The sequence below is a fragment of the Falco cherrug genome, chromosome 4 (genome assembly GCF_023634085.1).
Source record: "Falco cherrug isolate bFalChe1 chromosome 4, bFalChe1.pri, whole genome shotgun sequence".
Taxonomy (NCBI): Eukaryota; Metazoa; Chordata; class Aves; order Falconiformes; family Falconidae; genus Falco; species Falco cherrug.
In genome coordinates this window covers 10,687,616-10,713,852 of record NC_073700.1, presented here as the reverse complement: position 1 = coordinate 10,713,852, position 26,237 = coordinate 10,687,616, and the positions used below count along the sequence as shown (strand labels likewise).

At 53.7% G+C, this 26,237-nt stretch overlaps 1 protein-coding gene across 4 annotated transcripts in view; it reads right to left on the bottom strand.

Annotated features, from left to right (window-relative positions):
- The window catches only part of NCKIPSD (NCK interacting protein with SH3 domain), a 54,122-nt gene extending 31,832 nt beyond the window's left edge, over positions 1–22,290 (bottom strand). Inside the window, exon 1 of one of the 4 annotated variants that reach the window (XM_055707576.1) lies at positions 21,902–22,290. Coding sequence is in view for 2 of the 4 variants with exons in the window: in XM_055707575.1 (XP_055563550.1) it covers positions 20,634–20,804 (171 nt within the window). In the remaining 2 variants the exon portion in view is untranslated. Of the gene's footprint in view, positions 1–920; positions 9,059–11,546; positions 12,187–20,633; positions 20,862–21,901 lie in introns of those variants that run through there. The other 3 variants (XM_055707575.1, XM_055707577.1, XM_027805553.2) reach the window with 3 other exon arrangements.
- Positions 22,291–26,237: the final 3,947 nt, after the last annotated feature.

Sequence of the window (26,237 nt, the reverse complement as noted above, 5' to 3'; positions counted from 1 at the left end):
GCCCACCCACCTTGTGCCGCTCCTACCCCAAAATTCAACACCGCTCCTGCTACATCCTCCAAACACTGGCACGCTCCCTGGTCCCCTGCTTGCAGTCCCTCTAGATTCACCACCATCCCCTTCCAAACTGTTCCCTCCACCAGACGTGCCCCTCGGCGCTGCCTTCCCTCACCCTCCCCAGCCCACCAGGCTTTCACCCACACGACCTTCAACCCTTTCTCAGCCCCATCTCCCCAGGGAAGATCACAGTACAGAGCACTGAATCCACTGCATGGCTCAACATCTCTGCCCGCTTCCAGAGGGCACATCGACATCATCCACAGCCCACAGGAATCCACAAGCTGGAGCTGCTACTCACTGTGTGATGCCGTTTGTTACGGAGAGGGCGCTTTTTTCTGATAAAACACAGCATTTTCACAGTAATGCAGGGGTGCTGTGACAGCCAGCTTTTAGCTGCTGTGCTCTTTCCTTTGTTTCCGCTCCCCAACCCTCTATTAACAGGGCCCCGTCAAAAGGACTGGAATAAAAAAGCAGCATTAACTTGCCACTTGCACTTTATGACATGGTTGATGGTGCTCATAAATCATCTCCATCTCCCTTGCTCAGCCGAGCTGGGCAGGGGGCAGGGTCTTCAGCACAGGGGCCACTTCATGTTCAGGGTTTGTAGGACACTCAGCACTGGGCATCCCCTGCACTACAGTTATAAACGTAAAAAGTAGAAATCAGTATCCTGGATAAATCATGTGATTAGAAGCAATCCACATGCTCCTTGGGTTAACCAAAATGGCATTGTTTTGTTTGAAAAGGACGGACAAAAAGGCATGCTGCAGTTAAAAGGAGCATGGGCGGCAAGGGGGCAAAAGTCAGGTTTGCCAGGGTCTCACCTACAATCTCCTCTGCTCTGGGACTCAAGGGATTACCTGCTCACAGCAATTCAGGATAACACACATGTCTTGCCATTCTCCCCGTTCAGTTTAGGAAGACCAGTCACTCCGCAGCACTGGCAGGGGAATCCTCCCTGCATCCAGCACCCGCTCCCAAGGATGCTCGCAGCCGGGATGCAGGCAGGCAGAGGTCCTGGGCAGCAGGGCCAGGCGGCGCATGCCCACACCTTCTCACACGCTCGTGGGCAATCCTGGCCATGCACGGCTCTAAAGCCTGCAAAAGAGAGCGGTCACAAACCAGCAGCAAGGTAAGGGAGCAGAGCCTTTGTGCTCAGGCAGCCGAGACGGCGCTCAGCAGCCTGCTCTCGCCCCCGCAGGGCCCTGCACTGGGATCCTGCCTCTTCCCACGCTCCAGGATACAGAGATGAAACCCTGCTCATCGCAGGCTAAGCTAAGGCTCACATGGAAGCAGGGGAGCGCATGAAAAGGGCACTGCTGTACAGAGTGCTGTCAGAGGAGGCGTACGGAGTAAAGCCCTGGAATTCAGCTGGATTTACTGAAGCTGTGCTGGTAACCGCATGGGTGGGGGCTGGCAGAGCCCTGAGCAGCCACTGCAGCACGCTGGCCGTTAGCTATACCCTTCACCAGTTAGCAGCTCATCAGTGGCACAGCCGTGCCAGCATCTCCCAAAAGGTGGAGAAGGCAGTAGGGATGATGGTGGTGGAAGGTACCGGCCGTGCGTTCCCACCCTTACGGGGTGAGCACAGGGGTCTCCGCGGTCGGTGTGGGGTGGCACAGCCAGCAGGCTGTGGACAAGAGGCATTGACAAGACGCCACCTTCTGCCTAATGTACTGTGAAAAGAGAGGGGTATTTTGGCGAGGTATTGATCCATATTCACGTAGCGTCTCACCCCAGAAAGGAGTGGCTGCCACCCCCTCTATCAGATATTTCTGGTTTAATCAAATAAAACGCTGCAGCGGAGAAATGCTGCGCTCCATCAACAGCCTGTCACGATCAGCCTGGCTACACCAAGAGGCAGGGGAAGAGTGGAGCAGTGACCCTTGACAATCGCGGGTTAGGCTGGCCGGCAGGGCACCAGGGGCACCATCAGCACCCTGCAGGTGAGCTGCCCTGCAGAGACAAGTTACAGCTCAATTAGAGCCAGGAATATCAGCCAGGAAACAGAATTTTTTCCTTTATAGCCCAGTGCAGGAGAATCACAGAAGCATCAATAAACCATTACTTCCTCTCTCCTTTCTAATAACGTGAGCAAACAAAGGGTTTCCCCAGAGCCTGCTGCCAATTTCCTCCTGCCCCCATCCGCAGGAGGGGGCTCCCGCCCTGTTTAGGACAAAGCCAGACCCCTGCGCTGTCCTGGGGTGCTCTCCATGTCCCCCTGGCCCCCAAGACAGGCAGGGAAAGATGCCTTTCCCAGGGCCAAAGTCAGGCTTTTACGAAGCATCCTTCCAGGATGTCCCATGGGTACCTAAGCATGGCCAACATGGGGCACAGCCGCACAGGCAGGAATGCATTCACCCCCACAGCTCACGCTGCTCTCATCCTCACTGCCCCAAGAGCCGTCTCCCCAGAGCACACATGCACAGGACGAGCTGCACACCTCTGCTTTCCCATGTAGGGGCTGAGGAGAGACTCCAGTGTTTCACAAAACATCGGTGTCCTCGCCATGCAGGCAGCACGAGCTCCTCGCCCGCCCTCCTGGGGGTATCGAAACTGTTGCCCCCCTCCCTCTTAGTTTTGAGTCCTTCCCCACGTACCACCGGTGTTGTTCAAACGCACTCACACAGAAGAACTTGCTCAACAGTCTAGAATAATCATAGCTTTCAGAAAAGCATTTTCTACACAAACAGGCTGACAGCTGCATCAGCACAGACAGGCTGAGCCACTCTGCGTGTGTGAGACTCCCACATTTATGAAAGTGGCCCATTAATGTATGGCAGGCTTTTCTTTGCCTCTGCAGGGGGCTGATCCAAGAAAACATGGCATTTCTTTCCTCCTGCCTCCCCAGTTTTTAGTGATCAAAGGCACTTGCTCTTCTGCGTGTGCAGGGACCAGTGCCCTCGTTCCCGCAGCTGCTTTTGCAGCCATAGGGGTGCCCAGGGGGCTGCTGATTTTCACCCTCATGGCATTGCTCCAGATCTCGCAACACGACAACAAAAGACAGACAAAGTTTTGTCTCCAGTGACAGTTCAGTTTTCACGCAGCTGCACTGACATGGACCACTGCTGAAATTAGGATATTTATCCCACTGGCATACACAGGCACAGGCTGGTTCTTTGTTACTCAAATCGGAGACGAACGCCACCTCTTAGGTCACATGCCGTTCGTCCCCAGTCACCACCAGACTGTCTGCACACTGTATTCCTTCCAGATTTAAATTATCATGGCAGCAATTTACAAAAATCAACCAGCCTTTGTCCATGGCGAAGTAATGTACCAGATAAGAGTTCCCCCTTCTGAACCACAGCTCAGACACACAGGCTGAGTTTTTGGTTTTGCGTTGTTGTGGGAAATTCAGCTCCTTTCTCTTCCCCTTTTTGCAGTCTCCATCAGAAATTTTTAGTCCCTAGGCTGTTGGCTAAGAGATATGCATTAACTTGTTCTTGTCAGCATGAAGATACTGTGCCTTGCATCACTTAAAAACGCACGATAAAACCGCAAGTGAAACAATAGGCTACTGTCCTGGTTACTGGCAAATAAGATGAGGAAAAAGCTCCAAATAAACCTGCAGCATCTCCGACTCGCTAGCGAGCGAACAAAGACATGGCTGAGCTCTTCTGACAAAGAGGCAGCCCTGAAACAGATCTGGAATTCCTGCTGATATGCTATAGTGAGTTTCTAACAGATTGGTGTTTTTCCACTGTGTGCCGACAGCAGCCGCTTGAGCGGACAGCCTGCACGAATGAGAAATGAAGAGAAAGGATAATCGGGGAAAGGGCTTAAGTTGTGCAAATCATGCTAAAGCAAAACCCAGAGCTGCTGGCAAAAGAGAAGCAAAACTAGGGATGGTGCAGGCATGAGTGGCATCTGGAATAAACAAAACCCTGAAGGCAGCAGAGGGATGCACAGCAACCAAATTTCAATCAATTTCTCTCCCAGGAGCAGGTGGCTTCAGGGTCAGAGAGAAGCGGGCAGAGACACACTGAGGAACAACAAAATACACGCAACCCACCACTGCACACTCGTACTTTGAGGTGGAACTGCTTCACCCTGGGTCTCTCCAGCCACGCTCAGACCCTATTTACTGGCCACTATGATCAGAATCAGCCACCGAGTCCTTCCCCTTGTAATTCTGCATCCTCCAGTAACCAGATCATGTCTTCTAAGCCAAAACACTCTACGAGGACAAAAGCAGAGACAGAAGTTTTTAAAATAAAGCAGTCAACACATATTCACATATCTTACCATCCTCTGCTGCCTTAATTCTTACAGCTCTCAGTGCTTCAGGGCACTCCCCTGGCTCAGCCTGTCCCAGGTGGACAGCCACCAGACGACAGAGCTGCCCCTCTCTTTAGGGTTACCTGTTTAGCATCCTTTTGGCACACAACTGTCAAGCCAAGTCATTATCAGACATGATCCAACACTGCATCTGTGCAGGGAAAACTTGTGTTTCTATTTATATATTTGTATATATAAATTACACACACACACATATATAGAGCTACCATCTACACCAAAAAAGAAAACTGCAGAGAGCTGCTACTTCGATGAAAGCTCAGGATTATAAACCAGGATATATCAAGATGGAAGGAAAGACACTGCAGCGAAGTGTTAGCAGTTATTCTACGACTTTTGACATATTAGCATCAAAACTTGTAAAAAAAGCCCAACAGAAGGGGCCGTGCCAGTCTTTGCACAGTCTTCAGTCTGGTAGCCCAAAAAAACTGCTGCAGATGCCCTTCACTCACTGAGATTCAGTACAGCTCCCAGGTCACTTGCATGCAATTAGCACAAGGGCATAAGAAAGCCCCTATATTAGAGTGTGATCAAAAAATGCAACTAGTTTCTAACCTCCCAAAGTGCTGGGCAGACTACAAGGTGCTAGTCTCAGCCCATCTCTGTTTTCATTGAATTGGCAAAAAACATGGATGTGGGCTGCAGACCCAGCTGCAGAAATGCTCTTTGCAGTTGATCAGGTTTGCCACACGTTGCCAGGACGAGGGGAAAGGACAGAGCCCAGAGGAAGAAACAAACCTGGGAAACTCTTCTGGCATTCAAGAGGAAGGTTCAGTTTTCCCCCAAAACCTATTTCCATAGCAGAAACTGTAGCAAAATGCTGGAAAGGTGATAGTCATACAAGAGGCAGGACCAAGCAATTCAAATTTCTGCCACGTTCAAGAGAATTCTCTCCCTTCTCATTCACCTCCATCCTGGAGTACATTTCCAGCACGTGAGGATCAGGTAAGTCAAGTCACCAGGGGTCAAGCAGGAAAAACTACAAGTTGGCAATTCAACTGATGCACAGACAGATGCAAGAGAAGTGCACGTGTGCGTTAACTGGAAGGGATTTTCCTCCTGCATGCCACAGACTCGCACTGATTTAACAGCATGCAGTTGCATGTTTGAGAGAGAGGTAATAACTTGTGATTCATCTTGCAAGGGAATTTATGGTTTAGTAGCTTTTCTTCCAAAATCCTCCCTCTCCCGTGACCAACCTTCTGGCAAGGGACAGAAGGCGGCAAAACTGCAGCTATGATGCTCTTTGGACATAATTACTGTGTTGTCCAAACCCAAAACGATGGAGAAATTAAAAAGTGTCTCTTTCTGACTTAACAGGAAAGGGGAGACTGGAAAAAAAGACTGACCTGTCACCTCAGCCCCAGGGAACACGGGACAGCAGACCTGGCAGGGGGGAGGCACACAACCCAGGAACGCCAGCCGGGCGTGGAGAAGGGGCAAGGAAGGTGGACAGGTCACCAGCCAAGGCAGTGCAGATTCTGTGGGCTTGGCCATGAGCATGAGCAATTCGAGAACAAGTGTCACTCTCTGGTACCTGCCGTACGAATAGCCACATGTACTTCACTAAGCCATTAATGAGGGAAAACAGCTTCCATCCTCACGAGGCAAACACAGGCAAGTCATCAGCTAGTTTTATCCCTGGACAGATGTAAATTGCACAAAATTGTAAACCAGCCACAAATCCCCAGGCTCTTTTTAGCAGCACTGGGATCAGAGCTGCCAGGCCCGGTGCAGCTAGTGCTCCTTTCCACAAAGCTGTCACTGCGACAATGAAAACCTGCCTGGCATCACCATGAGCAAAGAGGCCTTGGAAAGTTCTCCCCAAACAAGGATGATTCCAGTTAGAAGGATCAAAGGCAGCTTGCTTGCTGCAGGACCAGTTAACAGCCCGGCGAGAAAATTTTCCTGTGTCCTAGACTCTGCGTACAGAGAGAAAGCTGCCCCTTCTGCCGTAAAGGGATGCAACTCCCCCTGCAAACCCCAAAATAAGAAGAAAGCCAGCAGGGCTGGACCAGGAACCGCATTAACTCGTACAGAAAACCCAGCCCTTTCCTCTGTAATGAGCATTCCTCCTCAAGTTACTTGTGCCTCCTACCTGAAATGCAGCCTATCACAGTGATGCGATCAGATCATATCTGCGGTCTACTCCAAAATAAAGGGACCCCCAAACCATCATATGGAAAAACCAGTACTTGTTACCAGGAGTAGAATTGCTTCAAGTAACTCCACATTCCCACAGAGCAAACCTCACTCCAAGGTGGAGGGATCACTTACAAACAGTCCTTTTACCATCATCCCTTCACACAACTCCCAGGCACATCAGGTAGACCAAGATCCTTGAGGACTTCTGCTAATGGTGTTTCAGGCCAGGGACCCAAGAGACCAAGCACACTTACGAAGTTTCTTCAAAGTAGGTGCCCAAAAAACACACCTCATTTCTATACGATGTTCCCATCATATGGATCTCACCAGCAATTTCTCTTGTGTCCACAGCCCCTGCTTTGCTACAGGCACAAGGATTTGAAATACCAGTACCAGGAAACCCCAGGATACCCAACCACTTCCCCAACGCCTTCAGGCTGTACAGACCAGCTCCCAACGGTGTAGAGGAGCTGCCTTGTGCTGGGCAAGTACTTCCCAACGTGGGAATCCCAAACAAGTTTCCCACCTAAGAAGAACGGCATGTCCAGTCCCAGCAGCCTCCTTCCAGCTGCCAGCAGCCTTCATGACCTTAACCTAGGTACAAAATATTCATTAAGGGATTTAAACAAAAACTACGACAGCCAGGCTCCTGGTGAAAGATAACCCTCAAACGCTCATTTGCTTTCAGGTGGGCTGTCGTAAAGCTAAGGCAAGAAGGAACACCTCCTTCTGAAAGAACACAGGCTTTGCCCTTGCTCCCCTACCATGGATTTTAGTAGCTATATATTGTGACACGTTCAGAGTAGTGCTATCAACGCGACTCATGCTTTTGGCTTAGTAGTATACACAAAAATTACATGAAGTTAGGTGTGCCAGCTAATTATTGCAAAGCCATTTAACTGCTGTTGAGAATGCAGGTGCAGGGCAGCAAGGCAGGAGGCATCAGAGGGGCTGAAATACTCCATGCAGGCTGTGCTGTCAAGAGGTAGATCGTGCTAATTGCCCATAGACAAAATATCCAAGTATGCCAATGTGCTTGTTAGCTGGGAGCTGCTCCTGCAAGCACATTTATTCCTGGTAAAGTGGATTTTTCTGCTGAAGCAATCAGCACCCAGCCACTCACCAAATCCAGGGAGTCAATGCAACCAAGCTTTATCGGGACAACAGTAAAGCTAATGTTAACTTATGCCCAAAAATAAATAAAGATACCATTGAGATCTACAGCAGTGCCTTACAACTACAACTGTTACGCATGTGATCACAGAGCACAAGCCAAAAAAAAAAAACCACCCCAGAAAACTGAATTAAAGACCCTGCAGCCTCCCAAGTTGCTTTTTGACTGGCAAACAGCAGGAGCGGACAACACACAATTTTTCTGTACCACAAAACTTAGACAGACTGACAGTTTCCATTGACCTACAAAAGTACCTTGAGAATTGCCAGTTTAGCTGTGTTTGTCAGAGGAATGAGGCTAACTGGCTGTTGTCTCCAGATTTAGTTCAAGAACAAATTCTGGGGTTTGTTTAGCGGGCTTTTTTTACCTTAAGAAAAGATTAAAGGGTTCAACTGGATTTGCTGACATTTCACCTATAAGGAAGAGGTGAGTCATGGAAGAAAAGCAATCCATTAGTGTCCCGCACTATCTGCAGGGAAGAAATAGCCTACCGCTCTAGCTGCAAGTTATAATCCCATCTCTCTCTGCAGCTTAGAGTGGCAGAGAGCCTCCAGAAAACACAAAGAAATGGGAACAGGAGGGGAATGTCCTCTTCGGACATTGTGCTACAGGCAGCAGAACAGCCATAATCCTGTTTTCCTCATCCCTGAGGCAGTAAATGAGAAAAGCTGCATTTGTTGAAGTGTTCACTTCTCACACGCAAAACTTGTGCCCAGCTCACGTGCGTTATTACAGTACCGATTTCTTGCACCCACCTCTCCACGTGCCACATGCACCTGTGCCAGCACCCACCTTGCTCAACAGCATCAGTGGGAGCGAACTGGTCCACTTCAGGAAAACTTCCCAGCCCATCTCCAGTGGGACAAATCCCACGGGAAAGGAGATGGACCTGACTCAGCTCACCTCCACCTGACCCAGCTGGTGGTCCCTCCACGGAGGAGGTCTGTAGCAGGACCCATCCAGTGCACAAGGCCACCCTGGGGTGGAAGCTGCCCGACAGTAAGGGGCTACAGTAACCCTTGAGCTGTGTGGTTTGCACAGCCCACGTGTGCCATCTCTCCCTGTCCCGCTCCCACATTCATTTCCCTCCCCAGACTCTTCCAGGTCGATGCTGACCACCCTTCACTGCTCATAACTCTCCGCAGCCCAACTAGGAGAGGTTTGGGTGGTCACAGAATCACAGAATGGTCGGGGTTGGAAGCGACCGCTGGAGCTGATCTAGTCCAGCCCCCTGCCAGAGCAGGTTCACCCAGAGCAGGCTGCTCAGGGTCACAGCCTGGCAGGATTTGAATGTCTCAGAGAAGGAGACCCCGCAGCCTCCCTGGGCAGCCTGTGCCGGTGCTCGGTCACCCTCGGAGTGAAGAAGTTCTTCCTTGTGTCAGATGGGACTGCCTGTGTCTCAGCTTGTGCCCGCTGCCCCTTGCCCTGTCGCTGGGCACCACTGAAAGGATCCCGGCCCCGTCCTCCTGACACTCGCCCTTGAGGCACTTGTAGGTGCTGGTGAGATCCCCCCCAGCCTTCTCTCCTCCAGGCTGAACAGCCCCAGCCCTCTCAGCCTTTCCTCACAAGGGAGATGCTCCATGGCCTCCATAGCCCTCCTCATCATCTCCATAGCCTCCGCTGGCCCCTCTCCAGTAGCTCCCCATCTCTCCTGAACTGGGGAGCCCAGCACTGGGCACAGCACTCCAAACACAGCCTCACCAGGGCAGAGCAGAGGGGGACAATAACCCCCCTCGACCTGCTGGCCATGCTCCTCCCAATGCACCCCAGGGTCCCGCTGGCCTTCTTGCCCCCAAGGCCACGCTGCTGGCCCATGGGCGACCTGCTGCCCACCAGAGCTCCCAGGTCCTTCTCTGCAGAGCTGCCCCCCAGCAAGTCAGCCCCAGCCCATGCTGCTGCGTGGGGTTGCTCCTCCTACATGGTCCTCCACATCTGAAGAGTCACATGAGACCAAACATTGCCAACAGCAGTTTTGTTGGGAGAACTTTTTTGCCCAGCCATTTATAGTATACTAATAGTGTTTAAAAGCTTTTAAAGTCACCACAGCTCGACATCATTTTGAGACCTTAAGCTTGTGCATGACAGCTCAATAATACAGCCAGGTCACATCTGTTCATGTGTCTCAGATCCAGCCCATATCACTGGACAATGCTTTTAAGGAAGCCCGAGACCACAGACAAGATGATGCTTCCCAAAACCAGATGCTGGAAGAGTTTCTTTCCATCCCTGATGCAAAGAATTCTAGTGTACAGGCCCTTGGTAATAACTGCACTATTATTTCAATGCTGCTGCTACGTCTTCTCATCAAGCTAAAGACAGACAGACACATGAAATCAATTCAAAAAACAAATTAAAGGGGGTGCATTTTTCAGTTGAAGTCAATAAAGGTGATTCTGGGGCAGACAAAATCTTCATTACTTAGAACCCAGCACTTCAGGGGACATTGCTTTTTTGATGTCAAACGGAAAAAGTCTTCAGCTACAAACACTTTGATTCGGCCAGGCTCAAATCCCTAAGCCTCTGCACTAAGTAGGTAATGAATTTTTATGATCACTATTCTTGAGGTACTGGGTTTTCACACAATTATTCTTTTTACACGCTTAAAAACATGGGCTGCCCTGATACTTTAGCTTCTCCCCAAATATTCATCAGGGACAGCCAAGCCCAGACACAGAGGGAAAGGGACCGTGGACCTGCCTTCTGGCATGTCAGTTGGGATCAATTATGACCTGGGCACAGCACATTCGATGTTCAAACCATGGTACCCCCTCCATCCGCCTGCAAACACATATCCTTTCCTCAGGCAAAGAGGGCAAAAGGGTATCTTCAAGCAGCCTGAAAATCACAGAATTCACCCAGTTTACACAAAAAGGAATTGTCACCACATCAGACTGAGAGGCCACGGAAGATTGCGTTTGTCTGCTTGGTGGGGAGCTTCAACTTGATCTCATTAGGCAGCCATCTGGTTTTACAGGAGCTTTCACATTCCCTGTACAGCCGTCACAGCACACTGCACTGAACTCGACCGATGGAAAGCCCTCCACCCTGACAATGTGTCCATCACCATTTCCACCTTCCACATGCGAGGGGTGAAAGTTGCCTGGGTGGTCCATCAAGGCTTTCTTCCCACCTCCAGAGAAGGAGGATGCAACTCAGAGGCTGAGCTCAGCCTCCCCCAGCCAGCGAGCTTGAGGGCAGTGGAGCTGGAGCAGGAACAGTGGGAGATGACACCCCAACCACATCAGCAGTTGTGGAGGTACCGCCCCTGGCACAAACCTCATGGACAAGGCATTCAAGACCTTTTCATCAAGGCATCATCCCAGCTTCTAGGTGATACCCTCCTCCTTGTGGGCGAGGGTCTATTTTTGCAGCTATTGCCTCATCTTCTCTGTTATCCCTTTGTTTTTATTCAATATAATAGCAGGTTTGGAGCTGGGGCCTGCCCTCGGGTTTCCATACTACAAGGCATTGTCTCCACTTGTACCAGAAAAAAATCCAAGAAATAATAGCTATTAATTAGAAGAGATCTAATCTGAATTTGGAGCCAGTGATTTAGCAAGGAATGACCCACAGCCTGGAATTATCTACCATGCTTAGTATGACAGCTTGATTTTTTATTTTTTTTTTAAAATTAAATCTCTTGAGCAGCTGAACAAACTAAAATATCAGCCTACGGTGGCATTTCCAGATCACAGGCACAAAAATCAACATCTCACAGCCCGCTTTCACGCACACCACCCCAGCCAGCGCAGGGAAGAGGGACCAAAGCAGTGTAGATGGGACCCCATCAGCGTGACAGCACAGACACCCATCCAAAAGCACATCTCGCTAGCACAAAAGGCAGTCCAAGTCAGAGGAACGGGCTCACCACACTCGCAGCTGGGTGACACCATCCCTTTAGCTGTACCAGATGGACAGGAGGGAGGACACGGACTCCACAACTCAGTGATCAGGAAGTATGCAGCTTCCAGGGAGGAAGGAAGTGACAACTACTGCTTCTTAACAACTTCAACAGGCAAACAAATAACCAGGAAAAACAAACCCATGAACTTCCCACCCCATTCCAAAAAGCCCACACTGCCAAAATTTTACTTCCCCTTCTCGCTTAAGCTTTATGCTAAAACGGGACAAGTATTAATGCTTTGCTCCCTTGCAAGCCAAGCAAACGGCTCTGCCTTGCAGGGTGTGAACACAGAAGGGCTAAAACGAAGGTAACCCTCCTCTCCGGCTGCAGGGTGGTGGGTCTTGACTTTGGGACAACACTATCTCCCTGTTAGCATCAACGGAGCTTTGACCAGAAGAGGGCTCAGCATCCCCGTGGCAAGAAAGCAATGCAGGGTGAAGGGGAGCAGACAGAAACAGACGCAGTCATGAGTAGTGTCCTCTGTTCCACTTTTCACATGAAAGCTTCAAAATCCTTTTTTTAAAAAATCAAATATTTTGCCACACGATAAAAAAAAAAGACAAATTAGGCTTGACAAGCCCCTCGTGTAAAGGTCAAAAGTTTACTCATGAGCCACTGGCTGGGGAAGCAAAGTGATGCTCCTCCAGAAGCAGGACCGGGTCACACCACAATTCCTGCTGCAACTCAAGACCAAAGGCAGTGAGGGCAGTCAGGGTCCACAGAAAGAATTCCCAGTAGAACTCAACAGACTCATTTTTCAAATGAGAATTTTTCCTCTAAATACAACAAGCATGCTGCAGCTCCAGATGCCAACTCACAGGAAAACCACAACCCGGGGTCCTCCAATAGTGCCACCATCCATTTCTACCTGCCTCAGCACAGGAACCAAACTGCTTCTTGCAGCCCATTAGCAGAAGCACTCAGGAACAGCCCCAGCATCGAGCTCAATCATTTTTCCTGGGTCTCGTGACACAGCTTTGTCATCTCCACTCGCGAGACAGGCCCTGGAAACAGGATCTCCTTCCCCACCAGAAGTCAGCACCCACTAGCACAGCAGTCTGCACGCAGCACCTCAGCAAAGGTGGCACCAGCCAGGCTGGGTGGCAGCATGTCACCAGCCCAGCGGGACCAGCACTTCCCCCCAGTGGCACCGCAGCAGCCCCCACCACGTTTGCTATCACCAAACGCTGTCCGGCACAGGCAGCCCTACCCCGTCCTCAGCACGGCACCGGGTGCGCACTGTGAGAAAGGGATCAGGTCTGGGAAAAAGAGCAGGTCTGCAAGAGCCTGTGAACTGGGGCTGATCTCCTGGTCCAACAGCAAATGCTCCCAGCCCTCGCAAGGCCACACACAAATGCACCTCTTTAGTGAAAGAAATTGAGCCAACCGTTACTGCCGTGGCAGAGAAGAAAGCCTCCATTTAAGGTTTTCTCTCTGGAAGAAATGCAATGCACATGCATTTTCATGTAAAAATCTCTGCGCACAGAGCTCTATTAGAACCTGTGGCTTGTAAAATTTTGGTTATAGCATTGGCTACGTAGGATGTCAGTATCTGTGAAGTCTAATTTTCTTGCAGACTATCTAATGCTACAGTTGCACGCTAAGGCTGCTTGCACTTCCCTCCTTACAAACCCATTCTGGAATTCATTCTTTTTCCAGTGCCCAGACTGACAGCTCATATGCTGAACACATACCCTGCCCGGGAAGGACAAAGTTTAAATCGTTCATGAGGGAGTGAGGCTTGGATGCTCTTAAAAATTCTGTTTGTTTATGTATAGCTCAGACGTACATAAGTAAGGGAAGAAAAAGAGGAGGTTGCTTCTGTTCCAGAACCGGAGCTCTCCTAATGACTTCAACAGACGGGTTCAGCTGTTTTCCATGTTTCAGCCACTGACAGATGTAAATACCAGGTTTACACCATGGGGTTTGACCTTCCCCACAGGCATTAATATGCCCCAGATCTCGCAAAGGATCTTCTTAGGTCAGCCAGTGACCACGATATAGTTGCTTGGTTTTTTCAAAAAGGCTTTTGTCAAAACCATGATATAGGTGTGTGTTGCTTTTTTTTTTTCAAAAACACTTTTGTCAAAGCCTCCCCTAGTGTACAGGAGGTTACCCTTCTCTTGCACAGAGGAGGACTCTTCACATTATTTTCCCACCACTAGTAACACCAGCACATTTTTCTCCAGGGACAAGCAACACAAATTCCTCCCTGCTCTTCAGTGTCTTGCTCCCTCTGTACTTCACACAGAGCAACAATCACCAAAAAAAGAAATAAAAAAAAATTAATTAACTTCCATGAACTTTCTGGTTTACTGGTTTCAATACAAGCCTCTCCTCTGTTTGTTTGGGGTTGTTTATTTTTTTTCCTACTAAGAGTTCACCTGATGGGATGCTGGAAATCCTGGAAGGAACCACGAGAGTGGGATCATGAGCAGAGGTGCGCAAACACAGAGCAGGTGCTGCTCGGCAAGCACAGAGATGTTCAAACACATCTGCCGACCCCCTTCAGCTCCGACAGTGCAGCTGAGGCTGAGCTGTTGATGCCCTCCCTGCTCAAGGCGAGGACAGCACAAGACTGATCTTCTGAGGATGGGAATGCAGTGATGGCTGAAGCTGGGACACCTTCCAGCAGACCTGTTGTGTTGCACATCCACCAGCTTGACTTGATTAGCACCGTTATTTTAGAGATACACACCGATGCTGCGGGACAGCCATCAACACTTACTTTCCCGTGGGCCAACTGGTGTTTATAAGCTTAAGTTCGCATCAATTAAATTTCACCATTAATGAGAAATTCTGCTGAGCCACAACCCCCCTGTGGGGCCTCTTGCCCGTATCCTCACTTATGGGCAGGGGAACAAGGTCTAGCAAAGAAAGCCAGTTACATGAAGTCCCATAGCGAGCTGGTGGCAGATTTGAACAGAATCCAGATGCCCATATGTTAATCACAGAAGCATCTTGCTCAATAAATACACAATGCAGTTATTACTAAAGCCTTTTTCCTGCAAATGGGGCAAGAGGAAGGGTGTCTGTCTGCATTTGCTGTCCTCCAGCATCAGCACCTTGCCAGCCTTTTTGAACAGATGCTTCTAGTTCAAAACTGGCAGTTCTTCCCTTTGCAATGAGAAGTTGATCACCTTCCAGATGTAAACCAGGGAAGGAAGTCTAGCCATCTTCTCCTGGTGGAAAGCATTCAAAAAAACTACAGCAGGCAGCCCCAAAAAAGTCACAAATTTGATCAGTAAAATTGCAAGATTAAAAAACAGCAGGTAATTGTTTGTGCAATACAGCAAAATGCTCACGGCAAGGCCAGCACTAGAAAGCAGGGGTGCAAATGACTTGGCAGACACTGCAACCCCACAGAGAAGCTGGAAACCAGACTGTGTCTATCAGCTCCGGGCAAGTGCCTCTCCAAAGTCCTAGAAGAAAATGGCACGTTTCTTCTTTCCAGTCTGGCCCCTCACCTTGCGCTTTCTCCAAGGCAGAGCCACAGACACATCGCTCAAAAGCGGACATGGGCTCTCAAGATGTCTCTCTACTGCTTGCTCACTTTTGACCAAGACAGCCTTCACGTTGTTCAACCCTGAAACAGGCTTAACGTTTCCAGCCCAAAGCACACCCACCAGGACCATCCACATGTCCACCGGTGTCACTCCAGCCATGCTCAGCCATTAGGCGGCTGCAGGAGCAATAAGCCCAGGCTGCCAATATTGCCCATACATGGACATCCAGATCACAAAGGCAAATTTTGTGTGATATCAAAAAGCCTAATTATTTTTAATCAGAGTAGAAGTGAGAAGAACATTTCTTCACAGCCAAGCAAAAATAGAGGCTAAAGATCGTTAGCGTATTTCTACTTTAATCATTCTGATCTGTGAAAGACTGCAGAACTTCTGGCTAAAATTTCAAGTCTTCAGCTACAGTAATTAGAAATGGTTATAATTCCCCTGACTGTGTAATTTAGCCTCAACAATAAAACTTCACCTCAAAGCATTAGCAGCTCTGACATGATAGCATCTCTGTTACTGCAACATCCCAGAGAAAAATGCTTCATTATTTCATTTTCTTGCATGTGTTGAGAAATGCAGCCTCAGCTGCAAAACACTACCAGCTGTTTATTCTCCAAAATAAAACTTTATTTTTAGCCTAAGCACTTATTCAGGATCTGTTGCAAGTATTGCGATTAAGCTCTGATGCCCACTGAAAGCTCTGTCAAATCTGCAGGAGATGGTCTGTACAACAGCCTGCACAATACCACCTTCTGCTCTGGAGCAACAGGAGGAACTCTGCCAGGGGTCAGGAGCACCCTGCTTAAAGCTGGATTTTATGTAGATGGAGGGAGAAACTCTTACAGCAAAGCACAATTGCCAAAGCTCATTTTCCAGTGACTGGAGATTTGCTATCAGAACACCTGATCATTTGACTGACACCATGCAACCGATTTTGTGCTCCACATCATCATCGTCATCTCCACACTAGCATGGAAAGGTCTGACAGTACCTGAGCTACCACAGGTCGCTGCTTGCCCAGCGGTCCCACACTGGCAGCAGCCTCAGCACAGGCTGCTCCATCACAGAAATAACGCATTTGCTATCCTGGCAGAAAAGCAGCCAGGTTAGAAACAAAGAGTTTTCCAGCAAGCCGGTGAACTGAACGAATTGAGAGCAGGGACGACAAGAGCAGCGGCGGCACAGGGAAAGGCTGGACCACGGGGCCAGGCGTAGGATGCTGGACCAGGCTCCAGGAACGGTGCAAGCTGCCAGACCTGTGCTTTGAGCCCTGGTCTGCATGGACAGGCAGCTCCTGCGCTACCTTGCTTGCACCAAGCACTTCCAGTCCTGAGCCCGTGTCAATGCTACAGCACAAAGGGGTTTCCTGCAAACACAGAGCACTCAAATTCCACTCCTTCGGAAAACTCTCGTTGCAGCTCGGGAGGTGAAACACCGTTTCTGCGCCTGCCTGGCCAGGATTACCTGTACTCTGCACTTGGTGATGCTGAAGGAGAATTTTAAGTTGTTGCTAGGCTGCACAAAGCAGTCCCTGAGTTTTATCACATGCCTGCTTATTCTTGTAGAAAAAACCACAGCAAACAGCAATCCAAGGCATCCTTAAAATGCTTGTTACACTCTCACCTGGGTCCGTTTTCTCACCAGACAGTGCAAAGCTTCCCAGCCATCAGCAAACACACCTTCCCACACAGACAGCCCCCTTCCTGCTCCTCCAGAGGTACAAGGTGAAAGTCTGACCTACCAAAGGCCTCAGCAGAGCAGAGAACCCAAACCCATGTTGCAAACATTTTTTTTCAGTTATTTCAAATACATTTCAAGTCATTTTGAAAAGGCTATTAATAGTAATTTCAAAGCTAAATCCTAACAGCTTAATACAGCCGAGCAGCTGATTTGCAGCAGCCAGCATGCAAAACCATTCCCACTTCACCAGGAAACATCTCCCTGCAACTTAGCACTTATTTTCACACCCCTACCAATACAGCATTTTATGGCTGCCATTCCCCTCCTCGGCATGTAATATTAACAATTCCATCGATGGGGAATACAGCCTGGGTCAGCGCAAACAAGAAACAAGGCAAGACCAGTCAAGCAGACTGCTGCTCCCTTACACGGGTCCCAAAGCCAGAAGCAAACCACCACCTCAGCCCCTGCCCTGATCCCTGAACCACTGGGACCAGAGCAGATAAGCTTTTCTGGCAGGCCAAGCATCACCTGTAGTTTGGCATCTTCCAGGATAGTCACTTGCTTCGTGCTCCTTGTGGTGCCGCAGCACAGCCCCAAACCTTCACCCAAAGGTGGAATCACTCCAGACACAATTACAAAATTACATGTCCCATCCTAATGACAGCAACATACAGGCTATCTCACCCAGAGGAAGGACCCATATTATTTGCTGGACTCAGCGTTTGTCCCTTCCTGACACCGAGTGAACCTCCTGCTCCTAAGGCAGCTTTCTGAATTCAGTCTTTCACAGCTCCACACAGAGCTTTGAAAGGCCTGCCTTCCGTGACTGGCTGGCTCCAGAGGACAGCCTTAGCTCCAATTTAACCTTCACATATTTCTGCCACTCATACATCGCTTAAGCATCAGCACGCAGCCGGAGACAAAAGACCAACCTCATGCTGATGGGCACCTTTCCATTCAATCAGAAGCCATGGAGCTCATGCCGACAGCTTCGCCGCGCTGCAGCACTATTTGCCTCGCATTAGGTATTAGCGTTTGCCTCTTGCTCTGTCAATAGCTGGAGGCAGTTATCCTACACGCCGTGCTGTTACCGGCCGGTGCAGCGCTGGGTACATGTTCTCACTTGTCTCAGCAGCAGCACCTGTCAGCCCTCAAGTTTGTTACGGCTCTGCTTGCTACCACCATGCCTACCGGCACTGCCACCAGAGACCTCCACCGCGGGTGTGCCAAGCCAGGGTTCCAGCGTGTGCGAGGCTGGCTTTTCAGCGAGCAGGTCACTGCCTGCGGCGCACGAGCTACCCCCGTTCAGCAGCACGCAGCCCCATCCTTCCTTGTCGCCGCTGCATGGCTTCAGCATCTATCCCCAGAATGGCACTTGACTTGAAACCACTCTTAATAACCCACAACAGAGCTCAAAGGGAACTACAGAGGAGCAAAATCGGCTTAAGTTAGGCGTTTCTAATTGACCCAAATTAACTTCACATCAGCTTCACGTTCCGGTGCCCTGGCTTGGCCCTAACTTGTTTCTTAGAGGCATTATGTGTTTGTGTGGTTGTTCCCCCTCCGTGCTCCCCCAAACTAACCCTCTTTTAGTAGCAACACTGAGCCACAAGGATTTCAGTACAAAATTCTGCCACATCTGCAATAAAAAGCCATCACCCAAGAATAAGCTTTAAATAATAAATGGGAATTATTTCTTCCTCTAGAAAAGCCAAGGCATGAATTTTCCATATCTATGAAAGCTGAGCAAAAAACCTGAAAATCAAGAGGAGCTCAGAATAAAGCTGAAGCTCCTAATAGCGGATGGCAGTAGCAACAGCAGTCCGAGCCTCTCCTGTGAGCATCCTCTCAGAGTGCTGCTGCAAGCGGCTTTTGGGAGATTTGCTGCTGTTGGCTGCGACTGTTGTGCAGCCTATTGCTCACCTGGAACCTGACTGCACTGCTAACAAAGCCCAAGGCTTACTTTTACAATGGTGACTCCTGTTGGCCACTCTCTCTCCGTGCTAAGCACGCTAACACTAATCATTAGCTGTGGTTTCCCTCTGTTGTGATTGGGGCAGCATTAATTGCCTCCCAAACTGCCATCACTAATTAGTCTCAGTGTCCTTATTAAACCAAAACTGGGTGACACATTGTTTGCACTCATCCTGGACATTCAGCAAACGGTCTTAAACAAGCTTTCAGTGAGCAGATGCCTCCTCCCTTGAATAAAGGCAGGTTTTGACTTCAGATCAGCTCTTTGGAGCTGGCAGGACGCAACAGTAGAAAGTCAGGCACAGACACAGCATTACCACAACCGCAGAGCAGCAAATTAGATCCTGCTGCCTCATGCATCATTAGGCAAGTACAGGTGCCGGAAATCTAATGGCCAAAAAAAGATGAGCGGATGGGAAGGCTCTTCTGTTTCCTGTGAAGAGGTCTAGGGGCATTTAGGAAAGTTACAGCTGAACTAGAGGAGAGGGCTCACAAAGTCACCAGCGATGCTGCTTTAATATTAGTGCCTTACTAACAGACTGTCAAAAGTCAGCCTGGCAGGCTGCAGCAAAAGATAACCGGAGGAATGCATGTAAAGTCAGTGAAGAAATGCTTTTCCTGTAAGGTCTCAAAACTGGTACAAGCAAGCAAGGTGGAGGGATGCAGGAAGGCTGCTCTGTCTCCCAGCAGCCTGGGAGAAGGCTCCCGCACCCACAGCAGCGGGAAGACGTCACGCCACACAAGCAAATGAAGCAGGGGACTGCAGAGAGGAGCCCCATGAGCAGCAGCCTGGAGCGACGCCACCGTGGCATTTTAAAATCTAGTCATTTAATAAGGTCTTTGGTCTGTAACTAAACAGCTCCTGTAAACAGCTTAAGGGCTTAGTGATGCACAAGATGTCCCCTCCCGCCAGGCCATCCTGGTGGCAGGAGAGCCCCAGCCCGGCGGGCAGGCCGGCTCAGAGCCCAGCAGCTGGCAGAGCCACCGGCACGCAGGCGCTGCCCAGGCGATGCCAGGCGCACGGAGCCGCACGCACCCGCGCTCCCTTACCGGCCGTTACTGCTCAGCCGGGGTTCGGCGGCACGGGAAGGAGCACCGGCAGCACGCTGGGATAACGGGGTTCAGCACCATCTCCAGCCAGAGTCCAAAAGGGCCGTTTGTAACACTCACCACGTTTGCACACACTTACACACCCACTGATGCAAAGAGTCCTCAGGATGCTGTTCCCACGGCTACCCCAAGGCCCGAATGGATATAAGACCCCCACGAATTAGCCATATATGAAAGGCCTGTTTTAATTTCAGAAGCCACACTGTCCCTCAGAAGCCTCCACTGAGCAGCCCCTGCACTGCACAAGGCAGGAGCAGCCCCTCTCCCCCGAGCTCATGGCCGGACCCCCCCCCCCCCGCCTCCCGTTAGGTGGGGGCCAGCCCCAGAATTGCTTCCTGGCACCACCTGGGCTCAGGCTCTCTGTCGCTACCCGTGTTGGCTGTAACTGCCGCCACCACAGCGGCTGTGCCCGGGCCGGTACAGGCGTGCTGGCGGTGTCACGGTGTGCGGGGGGGACGGTCACCCCCTCGGTCCTGGGGTGCCAGGCGAACGGAAACCCCCGCGGCCAGCGGGAGATGGCTACAGCACCTGCGGGCACCAGCCGGGGCTGCTGGCGGGGAGACTCCGGGGTCACCGGCAGTCGCGCAGGCTCCCGGGGGGAGGGTCCCCCTCATCACGCCCCGCAGAGCGGCACCGGGGGTGGTCTGACTGCCCAGGCCCGGCGGACCCCCAGCCCCCGCGGACCCCCAGCCCCGGCGGCGCACCCGGCGGCCGGCACAGCCGCCCCTCGCCAGCCCGCTCGGTGCGGGCCCCGCAGCCCGGCCCGGCCCACCTGCAGCCGCTGGAGGTAGGAGGCCGGCGCGTAGCCCGTCTCGCCGGAGCCGGCGCGGGTGACCAGCCACCAGTGCTGGTTGCTGCGCTCCAGCAGCAGGAAGGTCTCGCCGGCGGCGAAGGGCAGAGAGTTGGGCTCGGCCGAGCGGAAACTGTACAGGGCCCGGTACATGGCGGCGGCACCGGCACCTCCGACCGCCGCGGCCCGGCACGGCCCGGCACAGCCCCAGCCCCGCCCCCGCCGGGACCCCGCCCCGGGACGTCGTCGCCGCCGCGCCGCGCCCCCCCGCCCCCTACCGCCCCCTACCGCCCCCTGGCGGAGCGGCGGCGCCGCTCCCGTCGCCTCCGCCGTCCCGACGGCCCGGACCCGCCCCGCCGCGCCCCGCCCCCCGCCGCCTCCCGGGAGCGCGCGAGCCGCGCGGCAGGGGGCACCAGCGGCCCGCGGAGCGTCGCCGGGGCGGCCGCGGCGGGGTCCTGCGGGGGGCGGGGTCCTGCGGGGGGCCGGGGCGGCCCGGGGCCGGGCGGACTGCGGGGAGGGACCCCCGGGGACAGATCCCCGGGACGGGCCCGCGGGGACAGACCGCCGGCAGGGTGCGTTGAGCGCCGCCGACTCCCCAGCGCCCGCCTGTCCGCGTCCCGCCGTTCCTCCCCATCACGGCCTCGCCCGGCTCCCTGCCGGCTCCCGGGGGTCAGCGCTCCCGCCCCCTGCCCGCCGCGCCCCCCGGCGCTGGCCCACCCGGCCGCCGCGCTCGGGCCGAACAGCGGTGCCCCCGCCCCCAAGCTGTCCCAGCCCGGCCGGGTGCCCCGGGGCAGCCCCCGCCCCTGCGCGTCCCGTATGTCACCAGCCAGCGCCGTTACGTCCCCAACGCCCCTGTGTGCCAGCGGCCCCTCCGTGCCAGGCTCCGCTCCCGGCACACGGTGAGCTTCGCAGCGGGCAAGGGGCGGGCAGCCGGGAGCAGCACTGCGGGGGGCAAACCTCTCGCTTGTGGGGTTATCGCTCGGTATTACCGGGATCCCATGGGGCTGCGTTCTCCCCGCCGCCTGCCCCCGGCATCGCAGCCTGCCCCGGCTTCGGCTGCAACATCTGCCCGGCCTCAGGGTCTGCTTGCAGCCCTAGCCCTGCCCAGGTGAGCCCTGCCCAGGTGAGCCCCGCTCCCCGGCGCCAGCCCAGCTCCTCTCTGTGCCGGGATAACGGCCCTTTATGCCACGGAGTGCTCAGCACCGGCGGTGCCAGCAGGCAGAGGCAGCGGTGGGGATGCAGGCACCTACCTCCCACACAACGGTGGTGGCACCCTGGCCTCTCCCTCTGCCTGGCACAGCGTGCTGGCTCTGCCACTTGGCGACCGAGAAGGGGCCCGGATTTCCTCTGCAAGGGCTCCTGCAAACCCTCCTGCACCCACGTATGATGCACCAGGGGCAAAGAGTCTCCAAGGGTGCTGGGAGCCCAGGACAGACTCCTGCTGCTGAGGAATCAGGTCCAAACTGCAAGTGCTGGGTGCTTTATCGTGGACAGGGAGGGGCAAGGAGCAAGGATCCCGCTGCGTCATTTGTGGGTGACTTTTAAAGCTGAACTGGAGACCTCAGATAATAATGTTTGCATCCGTTGCCTTCAGAGCCGTGGGGACCAGGACCACCGTAAGTGCTTGAGGGGCTCGGCACACGCATGGCAGCCTCTGCCGAAGCGCCGGCAGCCCCCCCACGCACCCGCTTTCCTCCGGGGCCGCAGAGGGGAAGCATTGCACAACAGCACTCATATGATTGAAACACAAACTTGCCAGCTCCACGTAGACTTATATAATTCTGCACTGCCTGCTTGTCAACATGTTGCAAAACAGCAGCGGGATCAATCGTTCTACTTTTAGGTATACAAATACTATTGTACTCCCGCCAGCCCTATCTGGGCAAAAAGTCATATGGGGTAGGGGTTGCTGTGGGGACCCTGTGCCTGTGGCTCCAGGAACAACACCGTCAGCATGTCCTGCAGGGACTGGGGGTGTCCGTGAGCGGGATGGGGAGGCACTGGGATGTCTCTTGGCTATGCCCTAATTTCCCAATGTCCTTGGCAGCCCTTCTTCCTGGAAAACCTCATTAAAAGGCTGTAGATGGAACCCCCCTCCAACAGGATGCGTCGAGACACCCCCCCTGCCAGCAACAACCCTGTCACCGTGCTGAGTGGAGTGGGACCACCTGGGGAGGGGACAGTGCCCAGCCCGTTACAGGCAGGAGGGGCCCAGTCTCACTCCTGCTGCCTCATGGCACAACTGGCAGGGTGGGAGCAGCCCCAGCCCCTCCGCAGTGCCACGTGCCCTCACCTGCTCCAGGGACACTGCCAGCAGCTCCTGCAGCTCTGCTGGAAGCTGGTCCGGCCACCTGCTCTTGGGAAGGATGTTTGCAGGTGGGAGAGCTGCCAAGGCTGCTGTGGACCAGAGGCACCGCTGCAGCAGAGCAGGAGGGCGAGCTGCATGAGGCATGGGGCTGTGCTCTGCCTGCTCGCCCACGGCCAGGCCAGCCCAGACCCCAGTGCATGTGGCAGCTGGGCACTGCGCAGGACTGGGTGGCTGCGCCACGGTGGCTGGCACTCAGGACACGTGCACATCCCTGCTCCCCAGCGAGACGTGGAGCTGGGCTCGCACACGGGAGGCAGGGACAGGTTTGGGCAGCTCTGTGCCCCATGCCACGTATACAGCCCTGAGCAAGCCGGAGTGGCTGGCGGTGGGGAGCGCAGCCCCACGTCCAGCCTGCACAGCGCATGTACCAGCACTGCTTGCAGGAGACCTCACCCCTCAGCTACATCTGGTCCCTTACGGGAGAAGCCCCAAAACCAGCGCTGATGCCAGCCGCAGAAGGAGGCAGCTCTGCCAGGCAGGAGCCAGGGACGCGGTGCTCCGTGCCAAGCCCAAAAACACCAGCCAGGAGCTGCTCTGCCGGCTGAGTCCAACGCACAGAAGAGCTGAAGGTGTTGGGGTGTTGGGTGGCTCTGGGACCTGCTCTGCTCCACCTGCCCACCAGGCTGAGGTGTCCACAGGACTCCTGGCACAACCCGTCCTGCACGAAGCCAGCAGCGGGGCTGGCAGGGGCCCAGGCCCCTCCTGCGGCTGGGAGGAAGGAGCAGCCAGCTCCTGCCAACAGCTGAGCTTCCTGGAAATGAAGAAGACAGAAGGTCGGGAGAGTTGAGGGATGGTGGTGGGGGGACTGGGGGAATGCTGTGGGAAAGGACTGAGGTGCTGGAAGTTGCAAGGCAAAGAGCACATAGCCCAGCCTGCCCCGCAGCTCTGCTTCGGGAAAACAAGCTCTTTGGCTCTGCACAAGCAGCACCATGTTCTTTGTTAAGCTCTCTGCTCACATCCTGACCCGATGAGCCCCTTGCCGCCCAGCACACTGCCTGCTGGCATGGCCCCTTCCCAGCTCTCCCCCCTGGGGCAGCTCTGCAGGCTGCAGTGCCAGGGGAATACTGCTTTTCCTGCCACCAGCTCAGCAGCCAGGCACCTTGCCCCACCTTGCCTGTAGTATAAACCTGGGGGGTGCAGACAGAAGGCATCAGCATGGTGAGAGAAGAGAGGGGGACACCTGGGCTAAGGTGCTTGGTAGTGGGAGCACAGGGTGCATGGCAGTGTGGCACCACACCGCAGGCTCCCTGCACCATCCTTCCCATCGCAGGGCCTGCCAGGGTGGAGACGCACTTTCGGGTTTACATCCCTAACCAAGCCAATGCCACGTTGTCCAACACCACCCTTCTTGCTTCTTTTCCTGGTTGCACACATGTTGGCCGGGGAAGAGCTACAAAGCGAGGGATTGCCTGGGGTGCAGTGGCAGATACTGGCCCTGCGGGCTAGAGGAGCTCCCCTGCTTCTGTCTCAAGGAGAGATTGAAAAGATACTGTAGGGCCAGCACAGCCTGTCACAGCTTGACTGGTGGGGACATTGGTATGGTGCAAGAAAGAAAGAAAGAGGACAAAGCCTGTGGCCTCATCTGGAGCTGGCATCCTGGCAAGGTGGGTGCCAGCCCGAATTGCATGAGGCTGCCTACCAACATCACCCTCTGCTGCCCACAGGGCTGGGGGACAGGGACCGTGTCCCTGCTTGCACCCCTTGCCTGAGGGGGAGCCCTGGGCAGGTGGGTGGGTGCCCTGGCGGGCAGGTGAGGGGTGCTAGGATGGGGATCCCCACTAGAGGAGCGGGGTGCTATGGCATGGCATGGACTGGCTCCGAGCACCCCACTGGGGTTTGCTCTGCCCGTGCTGAGTCACAGGCTGCAAGCGAAGGCCAGGCAAGAGGCAGCTGCAGGAGCCCCTCAGCCAACCCTCATTTCCATACAATTCAGGGAAGGTGGCTTCACCCTGGCAGCTCCCAGCCAGGGACACGAGCCATTCCTGGTCCCCTCTGCCCTGGATGGCTCCAGGCTGGGCACCACTGCAGCTGCTCAAGTGGCAGCCTGGGACCCTCGGTGCCCTGCACCAAGAATGCAGGACAGACAGACACCCACCCCCAGTTCTGCCATGGCATCACCACAGCAATAACTTAAAACCCATTTTATTACTGTCCAGTTACACAAACTTGACTTCAGCATCGCTAGAAATGGTGCAGGCACAGCTGCTGAGCCACACACAGCACCCGCTGTCTCTGGGGCAGTGGGCACCATAGAGGCGCGAGGGCACAGAGTCCCTCCACCCCTGTGCGCCGGGAGCCACCATATCCCCAGCAAGGCTTGGGGCCGTGGAACATGCCCTGTGCCTTGCTGGGGCCCAAGCACTTCACAGCCCTGGGGCCATGGGGTGAGCGTGCTGCTCTCCCTTGGGCGTGAGTCACAGCAACATATGGCCGCTGCCCTGTGGGGATGCTGCTGCCCGACCACAAGGAAATATTTTGCTCTTGTTCCATAAAAGCCATTTGTGTGTCCCTCCCTGCTGGCAGGGACCCGGCTCGGGGGAAGAAGTCCAGCAGCTACTCAAGAGGCAGCAGCAGATGACAAGGACAGTGTAGGAAGGAAGGTGTCCTCTTTGGGGGTGCATGGGCTGTCCCTTGCCTCTTCTTGCTTCTGCCCTGCCCAGCCCAATGCTTAGGAGACCACCTACTGAAATGCCCTGGCAGGTCCACGGACCTCGCTCAGCCCCCCGTCCCTGTCCCCAGTGCCTCACCATCAAAGCGGAGCTCAATTCACTGGCGCAGCCGGCACCAACCACAGGAATGTGTTTCATCTCTGGCCAGCTGACCCATGGCGATTCCCCACAGCCACCCCAGTTTTGGGCTAGAAGTGACCTGTTTACATCAGGAGAGCTCCCCTCGAGCCCAAGGGCACAGCATCACGCAGGGGAGGGGGTGGGGAAGCAGGGATGTGGGTGCCTTGGGGGGGGCAGGGCCCAGCCAGGCTGGACCAGGTGCTGCCACTCACCAGCCCCAGTGAAGCCCCCGGCACGGGGCCAGGGCCAGCGCGTTGCAGCCGCCCGGGCGCTGGCCTCGCTGGGCCTGGCTGGCAGGAAAAGGTGGGTCCCCTCCGAGCATCAGGAAACAGCCAGGGAGGAGACCAGACACAGGGGAGCCGTGAGGAACAGGGACGTGCGCTCAGCATCATCCTCCACCCAGCACAGGCTGCGGCAACCGCAGAGTGG